The sequence below is a fragment of the Haliotis rufescens genome, unplaced genomic scaffold (assembly GCF_023055435.1).
Source record: "Haliotis rufescens isolate VD_foot unplaced genomic scaffold, xgHalRufe1.0.p SCAF_62, whole genome shotgun sequence".
Taxonomy (NCBI): Eukaryota; Metazoa; Mollusca; class Gastropoda; order Lepetellida; family Haliotidae; genus Haliotis; species Haliotis rufescens.
This window is the reverse complement of record NW_025964353.1, coordinates 607,647-621,570: the sequence shown is the minus strand read 5'-3', so window position 1 is coordinate 621,570 and position 13,924 is coordinate 607,647. Positions and strand designations below refer to the sequence as shown.

Here is a 13,924-nt window from a genome sequence, read left to right as displayed (position 1 = left end):
AAGAGATACCAAGATTGCATTTGTGAGAGAATATAGTAGATATAAATAGATACCTAGACCGCCTCCGTGAGAGAATATAGCAGTTATATAGAGATACCCAGACACATTTTTTGATAGAATATAGTAGATATATAGAGATACGCAGACCGCATCTGTGAGAGGATATAGTATATATGTAGAGATACCCAGGCCGCCTCTCTGTGATAATATAGCAGATATATAGAGATACCCAGCCCCACACTATGTGGTAATATGGTATATATAGAGAGATACCTAGACCGCCTCTGTGAGAGAATATAGTAGATATATTGATATACTGATACCACCTTAGTGACAGAAAATGGAAGATATATACATCTATAATAATATATAAAGGGAGATACTTACCGCCTCTGTGAAAGAATTCGATAAAGAATAGTTGTAGCAACACCCTCGGAACGACTGTGATGTCAGACAGGTTTTAAAGTTTGCAATCTCTTTAACAACCAGATCGTGGAAACCTTGTTTTGACACCTTGCTTCTGTACAGTTTGGCTTTTTGAAAGTATGAGGAGTAGAGTCTGAAAATATATGAACATATTTCTGTTGAAGATATGTCACTATACACCTCCCTTCAGATATATCGCTTTACACCTCCCTTCAGATATGTCACCATATGCCTCACCACCGATATGTCGCTATACACCTCTCTTCAGATTTGTCGTTATATGCCTCACTAGCGATATGTCACTACACACCTCCCTTCAGATATGTGTCCATGCAGGAAGCAAAAGTACTGTAAGTCCCCATGGTCCCCAGTATGGTGATCTCCCTTCAGTTGCTGACGATTTCTATCCCATTTTTATATTGTGGTGTTCATTAATGCTTACTGCTTTTTAATATTCTCAACTAGTTTTTAATCAAGTCTGTGATATTCTAGTTATTCTACTGTCCTTCGTTGACAGCTTTTTATTCAGTTTAGATATATGTATCATAAATGTATCATAAATGTATCATATATGTATCAAAAATGTAACTTCTCGTCACGATATGGCTGAAATATTGCCCATGTGACGTTAAATAATAACTCACTCACTCACTCACTTCAGATATGTCGTTATATGCCTCACTACCGACATGTTGCTATACACCTCCCTTCAGATATGTCGTTATATGCCTCACTACCGACATGTCGCTATACACCTCCCTTCAGATATGTCGTAATATGCCTCACTACCGACATGTCGCTATACACCTCCCTTCAGATATGTCGTTATATGCCACACTAGCAATATGTCACTATACACCTCCCTTCAGATATGTCGTTATATGCCTCACTACCGACATGTCACTATACAACTCCCTTCAGATATGTCGTTATATGCCTCACTAGCGATATGTCACTATACACCTCTCTTCAGATATGTCGTTATATGCCTCACTAGCAATATGTCACTATACACCTCTCTTCAGATTTGTCATTATATGCCTCACTACCGACATGTCACTATACACCTCCCTTCAGATTTGTCATTATATGCCTCACTACCGACATGTCACTATACACCTCCCTTCAGATATGTCATTATATGCCTCACTACCGACATGTCACTATACAACTCCCTTCAGATATGTCATTATATGCCTCACTACCGACATGTCACTATACAACTCCCTTCAGATATGTCATTATATGCCTCACTACCGACATGTCACTATACAACTCCCTTCAGATATGTCATTATATGCCTCACTACCGACATGTCACTATACACCTCTCTTCAGATATGTCATTATATGCCTCACTATCGATATGTCACTATACAACTCCCTTCAGATATGTCATTATATGCCTCACTACCGACATGTCACTATACACCTCTCTTCAGATATGTCATTATATGCCTCACTACCGACATGTCACTATACACCTCCCTTCAGATATGTCATTATATGCCTCACTACCGACATGTCACTATACACCTCCCTTCAGATATGTCATTATATGCCTCACTACCGACATGTCACTATACAACTCCCTTCAGATATGTCATTATATGCCTCACTACCGACATGTCACTATACAACTCCCTTCAGATATGTCATTATATGCCTCACTACCGACATGTCACTATACACCTCTCTTCAGATATGTCATTATATGCCTCACTACCGACATGTCACTATACAACTCCCTTCAGATATGTCGTTATATGCCTCACTACCGACATGTCACTATACACCTCTCTTCAGATATGTCATTATATGCCTCACTACCGACATGTCACTATACACCTCCCTTCAGATATGTCATTATATGCCTCACTACCGACATGTCACTATACACCTCCCTTCAGATATGTCGTTATATGCCTCACTACCGACATGTCACTATACACCTCCCTTCAGATATGTCATTATATGCCTCACTACCGACATGTCACTATACACCTCCCTTCAGATATGTCGTTATATGCCTCACTACCGACATGTCACTATACACCTCTCTTCAGATATGTCATTATATGCCTCACTATCGACATGTCGCTATACACCTCTCTTCAGATATGTCGTTATATGCCTCACTAGCGATATGTCACTATACACCTCCCTTCAGATATGTCATTATATGCCTCACTACCGACATGTCACTATACAACTCCCTTCAGATATGTCATTATATGCCTCACTAGCGATATGTCACTATACACCTCCCTTCAGATATGTCATTATATGCCTCACTAGCGATATGTCACTATACACCTCCCTTAAGATATGTCATTATATGCCTCCCTACCGACATGCCGCTACAACTCCCTTCAGATATGTTGCTATACATTTACCTTAAGATACGTTGATATACATCGCCCTTCAGATTTATCTCTAAAAACCTCCATTCAGATATGTCGTTATATGCCTCACTACAGATATGTAGCTATACACCTACTTTCAGGCATGTGGCTATACATCTCCCTTCAGATATGTCTCTGTACATCTCCCTTCAGATATGTCTCTATACATCTCCCTTCAGATATGTCTCTGTACATCTCCCTTCAGATATGTCTCTGTACATCTCCCTTCAGATATGTCTCTGTACATCTCCCTTCAGATATGTCTCTGTACATCTCCCTTCAGATATGTCTCTGAACATCTCTCTTCAGATATGTTGCTGTACATCTCCCTTCAGATATGTCTCTGTACATCTCCCTTCAGATATAACTCTGTACATCTCTCTTCAGATATGTCTCTGAACATCTCTCTTCAGATATGTTGCTGTACATCTCTCTTCAGATATGTCTCTGTACATCTCCCTTCAGATATGTCATTGTACACCTCCCTTCAGATATGTCATTATATGCCTCACTACCGACATGTCACTATACACCTCCCTTCAGATATGTCGTTATATGCCTCACTACCGACATGTCACTATACACCTCTCTTCAGATATGTCATTATATGCCTCACTATCGACATGTCGCTATACACCTCTCTTCAGATATGTCGTTATATGCCTCACTAGCGATATGTCACTATACACCTCCCTTCAGATATGTCATTATATGCCTCACTACCGACATGTCACTATACAACTCCCTTCAGATATGTCATTATATGCCTCACTAGCGATATGTCACTATACACCTCCCTTCAGATATGTCATTATATGCCTCACTAGCGATATGTCACTATACACCTCCCTTAAGATATGTCATTATATGCCTCCCTACCGACATGCCGCTACAACTCCCTTCAGATATGTTGCTATACATTTACCTTAAGCTACGTTGATATACATCGCCCTTCAGATTTATCTCTAAAAACCTCCATTCAGATATGTCGTTATATGCCTCACTACAGATATGTAGCTATACACCTACTTTCAGGCATGTGGCTATACATCTCCCTTCAGATATGTCTCTGTACATCTCCCTTCAGATATGTCTCTATACATCTCCCTTCAGATATGTCTCTGTACATCTCCCTTCAGATATGTCTCTGTACATCTCCCTTCAGATATGTCTCTGTACATTTCCCTTCAGATATGTCTCTGTACATCTCCCTTCAGATATGTCTCTGAACATCTCTCTTCAGATATGTTGCTGTACATCTCCCTTCAGATATGTCTCTGTACATCTCCCTTCAGATATAACTCTGTACATCTCTCTTCAGATATGTCTCTGAACATCTCTCTTCAGATATGTTGCTGTACATCTCTCTTCAGATATGTCTCTGTACATCTCCCTTCAGATATGTCATTGTACACCTCCCTTCAGATATGTCTCTGTACATCTCTCTTCAGATATGTCTCTGTACATCTCCTTTCAGATATGTCTCTGTACATCTCCCTTCAGATATGTCTCTGTACACCTCCCTTCAGATATGTCGTTATACATCTCCCTTCAGTTATGTATCTGTACATCTCCCTTCAGATATGTCTCTGTACATCTCCCTTCAGATATGTCTCTATACATCTCCCTTCAGATATGTCATTGTACATCTCCCTTCAGTTATGTCTCTATACATCTCCCTTCAGATATGTCTCTGTACATCTCCATTCAGATATGTCATTGTACACCTCCCTTCAGATATGTCTCTGTACATCTCCCTTCAGATATGTCTCTGTACATCTCCCTTCAGATATGTCATTATACACCTCCCTTCAGATATGTCTCTGTACATCTCCCTTCAGATATGTCGTTATACATCTCCCTTCCGATATGCCTCTGTACATCTCCCTTCAGATATGTCATTGTACATCTCCCTTCAGATATGTCTCTGTACATCTCCCTTCAGATATGTCTCTGTACATCTCGCTTCAGATATGTCGTTAAACATCTCCCTTCAGATATGTCTCTGTACATCTCCCTTCAGATATGTCATTGTACATCTCTCTTCAGATAAGTCTCTGTACATCTCCCTTCAGATATGTCATTGTACATCTCCCTTCAGATATGTCGCTAAACATCTCCTTCAGATATGTCTCTGTACATCTCCCTTCAGACATGTTGCGGCACTCGTGAAGAGCAACCTCCTCGTGGTGAGTGCTGGGTAACGCTAATCGCTCTTCCCCCGTGTGGAACCGGGGCAGAATATTTCCACAGCCTCCCATTGCTGGTCGTATGAGGCGACTAAAATGGGCAACCTGTTTGCCGTGGGTTGCGTCCCTGTGTCGGCGGAGGACGGGAGTCTGGTAGTTGAGGGCACTGGTTCCTGGAACTGTGTTCCTTTGCCCAACACACTACTTCGACCCTTACTTCGCCTAGACGGGTGGTAAGATGGGCCCGGTCTTATCAATCGGCTGGTCATGCCAGGCCCTGTGCGTAATATTGTATATGCACACATGTGTTGTATTGTAATGTATATTTTGGACTTGGCCATGCATACCTTGTGTATATTCTCAATTTTGGATTGTATAAATTGCCTAGAGTCTTACGCCAGAAGGCGGTGGCTCATGGGCCAATCTGGTACTTTCGACCTCTGTGTTCTGTATGTCTTCAATTTCTTGTCATGGGCCGGACCAGCCTGGCATTTTATTTGTTAGACAAATGCAGCTATTCATGTTGTTTTTACTGGAGTATACCACCTCTGTATCCCTGATGTTTGCATGTTGGAGATCCGGTGCAATTAAACATCGCTCTTTGTAGCACTCCATGGTGGGTGGGGAGCAGGGGTGCTGAATAAATTACTTTCATCATGGCTCACAATCATTCTGGTTCCAACCGCAATGAAAAGAAGAGACGACTCGAAGCTGAGATTTGATCATCTGATGATGATGTCTCGATTTCACAAAATTCTAATTCTTGGGCACGTTTTATAGTTGTTGAATCACGAAATCAACTACCCTTGAAAATTAATCCTTTTGCTATCTCGAAAGCCATTGCAGGTATTTGTGGTGAAGTCAAGAATGTTTCACGCCTCCGGACCGGTTCTCTTTTGGTAGAGTGTGCACGGAGACAGCAAGCTATCAATCTTTTAAAATGTACTACATTCGCAAACACTGAAGTTGCTGTCTCTGCGCACAGAACGTTAAACTCAAGTCTTGGCATCATCCGCGACAGAGCCCGTTGTCTGGCAGAAATGACAGAAGAGGAAATTCTTGATGAACTCAATGATCAACATGTCACGTCAGTGAAACGTTTCACAAGAAAGGATGGAGATAACATTGTCCCAACAAATACTTATTTGTTCACCTTTTCACTGTCGACCATACCACAATCTATAAAGGCAGGATATTTTAACATCGGAGTGGAGGTGTATGTCCCCAATCCACTCCGATGTTACAAGTGTCAGAAGTTTGGACACGGTTCCAAATCATGCGATCGGCCGATTGTTTGTCACCGTTGTGGTGCGAATCATGACGCCTCAGATTGTACAGCTGACCCCAAATGTGTGAATTGTAAGGGTAAACATGTTGCATCTTCAAAATCATGTCCTCTTTGGCAACATGAGAAAGATATCTTGACAGTCAAATGTCAAAACAACATTTCTTTTCAGGAAGCAAAAAAAGTCATTGCCAGCCGGTCACCTCCATCAGTGCACACTTATGCTGCTGCTGTCTCTCGACCTTCTACCACAAGATCTATAGAATGTCAAACTGACTTGACATGGGCACATTCTGAACACCCTGTGCCTGTGGTTACAACATCTGAGAGTCAGACAGATGATTCAGATACTCAATCATGTGGCATCTCTCCAGCATCTCAGGTTGTGACTCAGACTATGGCCCAACCTAAACCGACTCCTGAATTACCAGCAACTAACAAACCATCGACTGAAATGCCCAAAAAACAAAAGAAGAAACAAAACAAGAAAATTACTACTAAGATCCCTACTGTCACTGAAACATCTGTTGATGTTCAGAATTTCTTTGATCCTCTCGAGATGGATGTTACTCCATCTTCTATGAGTGGTGACTCTTCTTCACGTTCACGTGAGAGATCTCCTATAGAACCGCCATGAACCATTCAAATATTTTTCAATGGAATTGCAGAGGACTTAGGCACAATTTTAACGAGCTGCAATTATTAACAACAGATTTAAGTCCATCAGCAATTTCTTTACAAGAGACGTACTTAAAAAATACAGATAAATTTGAATTAAGGCAGTATAGTTCCTATCATTCTTTTTCTCCTCCGGGAGATAAAGCTACTGGAGGTGCTTCTATGTTGGTGCGGCGGGGCGTTGTTCACAGTCCTGTTCCGCTTGACACGAATTTGCAAGCAGTTGCAGTTAGACTTACACTGCATATTGCCTTCACACTTTGCTCCTTATACATTCCTCCATCTTCAAATCTTCAGCGTAATGATCTACAAAAACTATACGACCAGCTCCCAAAGCCCTGTGTCATCATGGGTGATCTAAATGGGCATAATCCTTTATGGGGAAGTTCAACCATTAATCAAAAGGGAAAAGTGATCGAAGATTTTGTTTCCGATAATGATCTTTGCATTTTTAATGATGACTCCGACACTTACTTACACCCTGCTACTGGTACCTATTCATCTTTAGATCTGTCTTTGACGGATTCAGTTTTGTTAAATGAATTCTCATGGTCCGTCCATGACGACCTATGTGGGAGTGACCATTTCCCCACGGTGCTTAAGCCCATTAATCCCGCTGATGATCCACCTTCACCTCGATGGAATTTTGTGAAGGCTGATTGGCTTTTATTTCAATCTTTATGCAAAGATAAATTACAACTTACGTCTTTTCAGAATGTTTTTGACCCCATTCAGTTGTTCTCAGATCAACTGAATGAAATTGCTAATGAATCAATACCTAAGTCCTCTATCAACCCACGTGTTCGTAAACCATGGTTTGATGACACGTGCAAACAAGCTAGGAAATGTCGTAAGAAGGCGGAGAAATACTTCCGTAAACATCCTACTGTCCATAATTTAAACACTGTCAAAATTTCAAATGCTAAGGCAAGACGTCTATTTAAGCAAAATAAACGTCAATCATAGAGGAACTATGTCTCCAAAATAAACACTCGTACCCCTATGTCCAAGGTATGGAACATGATCAAAAAGATCAAAGGCAAGGGATCAAATTCTACAGTAAACCATTTAAAGGATGGTGACACTTTGCTAACGGATAAATCTGCTATTGCCAATAGACTTGGGAAAACTTTATCTCAACATTCGTCTTCATCAAATTACGTTCCCGAATTTCAAAAATATCAGCTTCAACAGGAAAAGAAAAAAGTAAATTTTACATCTGATAATGGTGAAGATTACAATGAGGTATTTTCACTACATGAGCTACATACTGCCTTAGGGCAAGCTCATGATACAGCAGCAGGCGCTGATAATATTCATTATCAGCTACTTAAACACTTGCCAGAATCATGTCTTGAAACTATGTTGAATATATTCGATGCTATTTGGACAGCAGGGACATTTCCACCTTCATGGCATAAAGCCATTGTTATCCCAATACCCAAACCTGGGCGGGATCATTCTGATCCATCAAATTACCGACCTATCTCTCTTACTAGCTGTGTTTGTAAAACGATGGAACGCATGGTAAATAATCGATTAGTGTGGTACTTGGAAACAAATAATCTTCTTACCAATATACAATGTGGTTTCCGGAAGAACAGAAGTACTATCGATCATTTAGTGCGTTTAGAATCGTTCATTAAAAATTCCATTGTGAATAGACAAAATGCTGTATCGATCTTTTTCGATTTAGAAAAAGCTTACGATACAACATGGAAACATGGTATTTTAAAAGATCTTCATGATTTTGGATTAAGAGGCCGTCTGCCTCATTTTATATCCCAGTTTTTAACAGACAGGCAATTTCAAGTCCGAGTGGGTACAACCCTGTCTGATCATTATAATCAGGATCAGGGTGTCCCACAAGGCAGTATTTTGTCTGTCACTTTATTCAGTATAAAAATTAACAGTTTGTCAAAAGTTTTAAATGATTCAGTTGATGGATCACTTTTTGTGGATGATTTTAATCTATCTTGTCGTGGTAAAAATATGCACACAATAGAAAGGCAATTACAATTATGTCTTAATAAAATTAACAAGTGGTGTCTAGAAAACGGGTTTAAATTTTCCAAATCCAAAACTAATTGCATACATTTCTGCCGAAAATATAAACCGCATAAGGACCCTGAACTATTTCTGAATGGCACCCCTATCAAAGTTGTTAAGGAAGCCAAGTTCTTGGGACTTATTTTTGATCATCACTTAACTTTCCTCCCGCATATTAAATACCTAAAAGCTAAATGCCTGAAGGCACTCGATCTATTGAAAGTTGTTTCTAATTCAAAGTGGGGAGGGGATCAAACAACCCTCTTACACTTATACAGGTCACTCATTCGTTCAAAACTTGATTATGGCTCCATCGTCTATGGTGGAGCCTGTAAAAGTAATTTACAAAAACTCGATACCATCCATCATCAAGGCCTGAGGCTTTGCCTTGGAGCTTTTAGAACGTCTCCCATTCACAGTCTCTATATAGAAGCAGATGAACCTTCTCTTAAACAGCGCCGTCTAAAATTATCTTTACAATATGTCACTAAATTATATTCTAATCAGTCCAATCCAGCTTTTAATTGCGTCTTCAATCCTCTTTACCAAGATATTTACAATAAAAAGTCATCTCTTGTTCCACCACTCGGAATCAGAATCCAGTCTGCCTTGTTTGCTTCCAATATTAAACTGCAAGATATAGCTCCAACTCAACTGTTTTCAACACCTCCTTGGCAAATGGTACGGCCAGAGGTTGACCTTACATTAACAAAACTAAAGAAATCAGACACTAACGAATTAATTTACCAACAAGAATACAGTCAATTAAGAAACAATTATGACACATATAAATCTATCTTTACAGATGGATCCAAGGATGGTGGCGCAGTTGCTAGTGCCACCGTCATTGGATCCAGAACAATATCTTCACGTTTACCTGATAACAGTTCCATATTCACTGCAGAAGCAAACGCCATTTTTACAGCACTTAAATATATCAGTAATCAAGCTAAACATAAACAATTCATACTATTTTCAGATTCTCTTTCATGCCTTCAGGCGATTAAAAATATGTCATCAAAACATCCACTTTTAATCGAAATTCTCGAATTATTTAATGATCTTGCTACTGGCCAATATGACATCGTCTTTTGTTGGTTACCAAGCCATGTTGGTATCATTGGTAACACAATGGCCGATGCTGCTGCAAAAGCAGCCCTCAACAAATCTGTGACACCACTTCTGATCCCATACACTGATTTTAAACCCATGATTCGATCTTACATCCGAGATCTTATGCAACAGAAGTGGGACGCCCAAGTAGGTATCAATAAATTACATGAAATTAAACTAAATATCGGTTACACCTACTTGGGCTGTGAGTCCAGATTTGAAGAGGTCATTATGCGACGATGTCGTATTGGCCATTCAAGATATACACATGAATATCTTTTAAATGGTGAGGATCCTCCGTTTTGCATCCCTTGTGATGAAAGAATCACGGTCAAGCATGTCCTGCTTGACTGTATTGATTTTTCCATCACAAGGGATAAATATTTCAGTGTCAAAACAGTTAAGGACCTTTTTAATGATGTTAATTCTCATTTAATATTAAGTTTTTTAAAAGAAATAGAACTTGTCCATAAATTTTGATGTGCTTAATGTATTATTTTATAAATTGGTAGTGCTAATAAATAACTTAGATTGTTAGTGGCTGTACCCTCGAGGGGGGTTGAATTAGCGTAAAATTATTGTCCCCCTAAGAGGGTATGTAAGTCCCATTTCATTTCAGGTATTTGTCTGCATACCAGGCTTTTAAACGTAGTATATTCGTTATTTTAATCTAAGGCTTAACTGATACAATGTCGTCAGTGACTGAAGGGATGATATAAATCCTGCCGGGGTCCGTGCAGGAAGCTAAGGTACTGTAAGTCCCCATGGTCCCCAGTATGGTGATCTCCTTTCAGTGGCTGACGATTTCTATCCCATTTTTATATTGTGATGTTCATTAATGCTTACTGTTTTTATTATTCACAACTAGTTTTAAATCAAGTCTGTGATATTCTAGTTATTCTACTGTCCTTCGTCGACAGGTTTTTATTTCGTATAATTATGTGTATTATTAATGTACTTCTCGTCACGATATGGCTGAAATACTGCCGATGTGACGTTAAATCTTAACTCACTCACTCACTCAGATATGTTGCTGTACATCTCCCTTCAGATATGTCTCTGTACATCACCCTTCAGATATGTCTCTGAACATCTCCCTTCAGATATGTCTCTGTACATCTCCCTTCAGATATGTCGCTAAACATCTCCCTTCAGATATGTCTCTGTACATCTCCCTTCAGATATGTCTCTGTACATCACCCTTCAGATATGTCTCTGAACATCTCCCTTCAGATATGTCTCTGTACATCTCCCTTCAGATATGTCTCTGTACATCTCCCTTCAGATAAGTCTCTGTACATCTCTCTTCAGATATGTCTCTGTACATCTCCCTTCAGATATGTCTCTGTACATCTCCCTTCAGATATGTCTCTGTACATCTCCCTTCAGATATGTCTCTATACATCTCGCTTCAGATATGTCATTGTACATCTCCCTTCAGATATGTCGCTAAACATCTCCCTTTAGATATGTCTCTGTACATCCCCCTTCAGATATGTCTCTGTACATCTCCCTTCAGATATGTCATTGTACACCTCCCTTCAGATATGTCGTTATACATCTCCCTTCAGTTATGTATCTGCACATATCTCCCTTCAGATATGTCTCTGTACATCTCCCTTCAGATATGTCTCTACACATCTCCCTTCAGATATGTCATTGTACATCTCCCTTCAGTTATGTCTCTATACACCTCCCTTAAGATATGTCTCTGTACATCTCCCTTCAGATATGTCATTGTACACCTCCCTTCAGATATGTCTCTGTACATCTCCCTTCAGATATGTCGTTATACATCTCCCTTCCGATATGTCTCTGTACATCTCCCTTCCGATATGTCTCTGTACATCTCGCTTCAGATATGTCGTTAAACATCTCCCTTCAGATATGTCTCTGTACATCTCCCTTCAGATATGTCATTGTACATCTCCCTTCAGATATGTCTCTGTACATCTCCCTTCAGATATGTCTCTGTACATCTCCCTTCAGATATGTCTCTGTACATCTCGCTTCAGATATGTCGTTAAACAACTCCCTTCAGATATGTCTCTGTACATCTCCCTTCAGATATGTCATTGTACATCTCCCTTCAGATATGTCGCTAAACATCTCCTTCAGATATGTCTCTGTACATCTCCCTTCAGTTATGTCTCTATACACCTCCCTTCAGATATGTCTCTGTACATCTCCCTTCAGATATGTCTCTGTACATCTCTCTTCAGATATGTCATTGTACACCTCCCTTCCGATATGTCTCTGTACATCTCCCTTCCGATATGTCGCTGTACATCTCCCTTCAGATAAGTCTCTGTACATCTCCCTTCAGATATGTCTCTGTACATCTCCCTTCAGATATGTCGCTAAACATCTCCTTATATGTCTCTGTACATCTCCCATCAGATATGTTGCTGTACATCTCCCTTCAGATATGTCTCTGAACATCTCCCTTCAGATATGTCTCTCAACATCTCCCTTCAGATATGTCTCTGTACATCTCCCTTCAGATATGTCTCTGTACATCTCCCTTCAGATATGTCTCTGTACATCTCCTTCAGATATGTCTCTATACATCTCCCTTCAGATATGTCTCTGTACATCTCCCTTCAGATATGTTGCTGTACATCTCCCTTCAGATATGTCTCTGAACATCTCCCTTCAGATATGTCTCTCAACATCTCCCTTCAGATATGTCTCTGTACATCTCCCTTCAGATATGTCTCTGTACATCTCCCTTCAGATATGTCATTGTACATCTCCCTTCAGATAAGTCTCTGTACATCTCCCTTCAGATATGTCGCTGTACATCTCTCTTCAGATATGTCTCTGTACATCTCCTTCAGATATGTCTCTATACATCTCCCTTCAGATATGTCTCTGTACATCTCCCTTCAGATATGTTGCTGTACATCTCCCTTCAGATATGTCTCTGAACATCTCCCTTCAGATATGTCTCTGTACATCTCCCTTCAGATATGTCTCTGTACATCTCCCTTCAGATATGTCGTTAAACATCTCCCTTCAGATATGTCTCTGTACATCTCCCTTCAGATATGTCTCTGTACATCTCCCTTCAGATATGTCGTTAAACATCTCCCTTCAGATAAGTCTCTGTACATCTCCCTTCAGATATGTCTCTGTACATCTCCCTTCAGATATGTCGCTAAACATCTCCATCAGATATGTCTCTGTACATCTCCCTTCAGATATGTTGCTGTACATCTCCCTTCAGATATGTCTCTGAACATCTCCCTTCAGATATGTCTCTCAACATCTCCCTTCAGATATGTCTCTGTACATCTCCCTTCAAATATGTCACTACACATCTCCCTTCAGATATGTCTCAGTACATCTCCCTTCAGATATGTCTCTGTACATCTCCCTTCAGATATGTCGCTGTACATCTCTCTTCAGATATGTCTCTGTACATCTTCCTTCAGATATGTCTCTGTACATCTCCCTTCAGATATGTTGCTGTACATCTCCCTTCAGATATGTCTCTGTACATCTCCCTTCAGATATGTCTCTGTACATCCCCCTTCAGATATGTCTCTGTACATCCCCCTTCAGATATGTCTCTGTACGTCTCCCTTCAGATATGTCTCTGTACATCTCCCTTCAGATATGTCTCTGTACATCCCCCTTCAGATATGTCTCTGTACATCCCCCTTCAGATATGTCTCTGTACATCTCCCTTCAGATGTGTCTCTGTACATCTCCCTTCAGATATGTCTCTGTACATCTCCCTTCAGATATGTCATTGTACATCTCCCTTCAGATATG

The 13,924-nt window shown here is 40.1% G+C and overlaps 1 protein-coding gene across 1 annotated transcript in view; it reads right to left on the bottom strand.

The window, feature by feature from the left end:
* LOC124113995 (carbohydrate sulfotransferase 15-like) overlaps positions 1 to 13,924 on the bottom strand; it is a 36,824-nt gene that overhangs the window by 3,466 nt on the left and 19,434 nt on the right. The window contains exon 6 of the mRNA XM_046474507.2: positions 388 to 559. Within this exon, the coding sequence (XP_046330463.2) occupies positions 388 to 559 (172 nt within the window). The remainder of the gene's footprint in view (positions 1 to 387; positions 560 to 13,924) is intronic.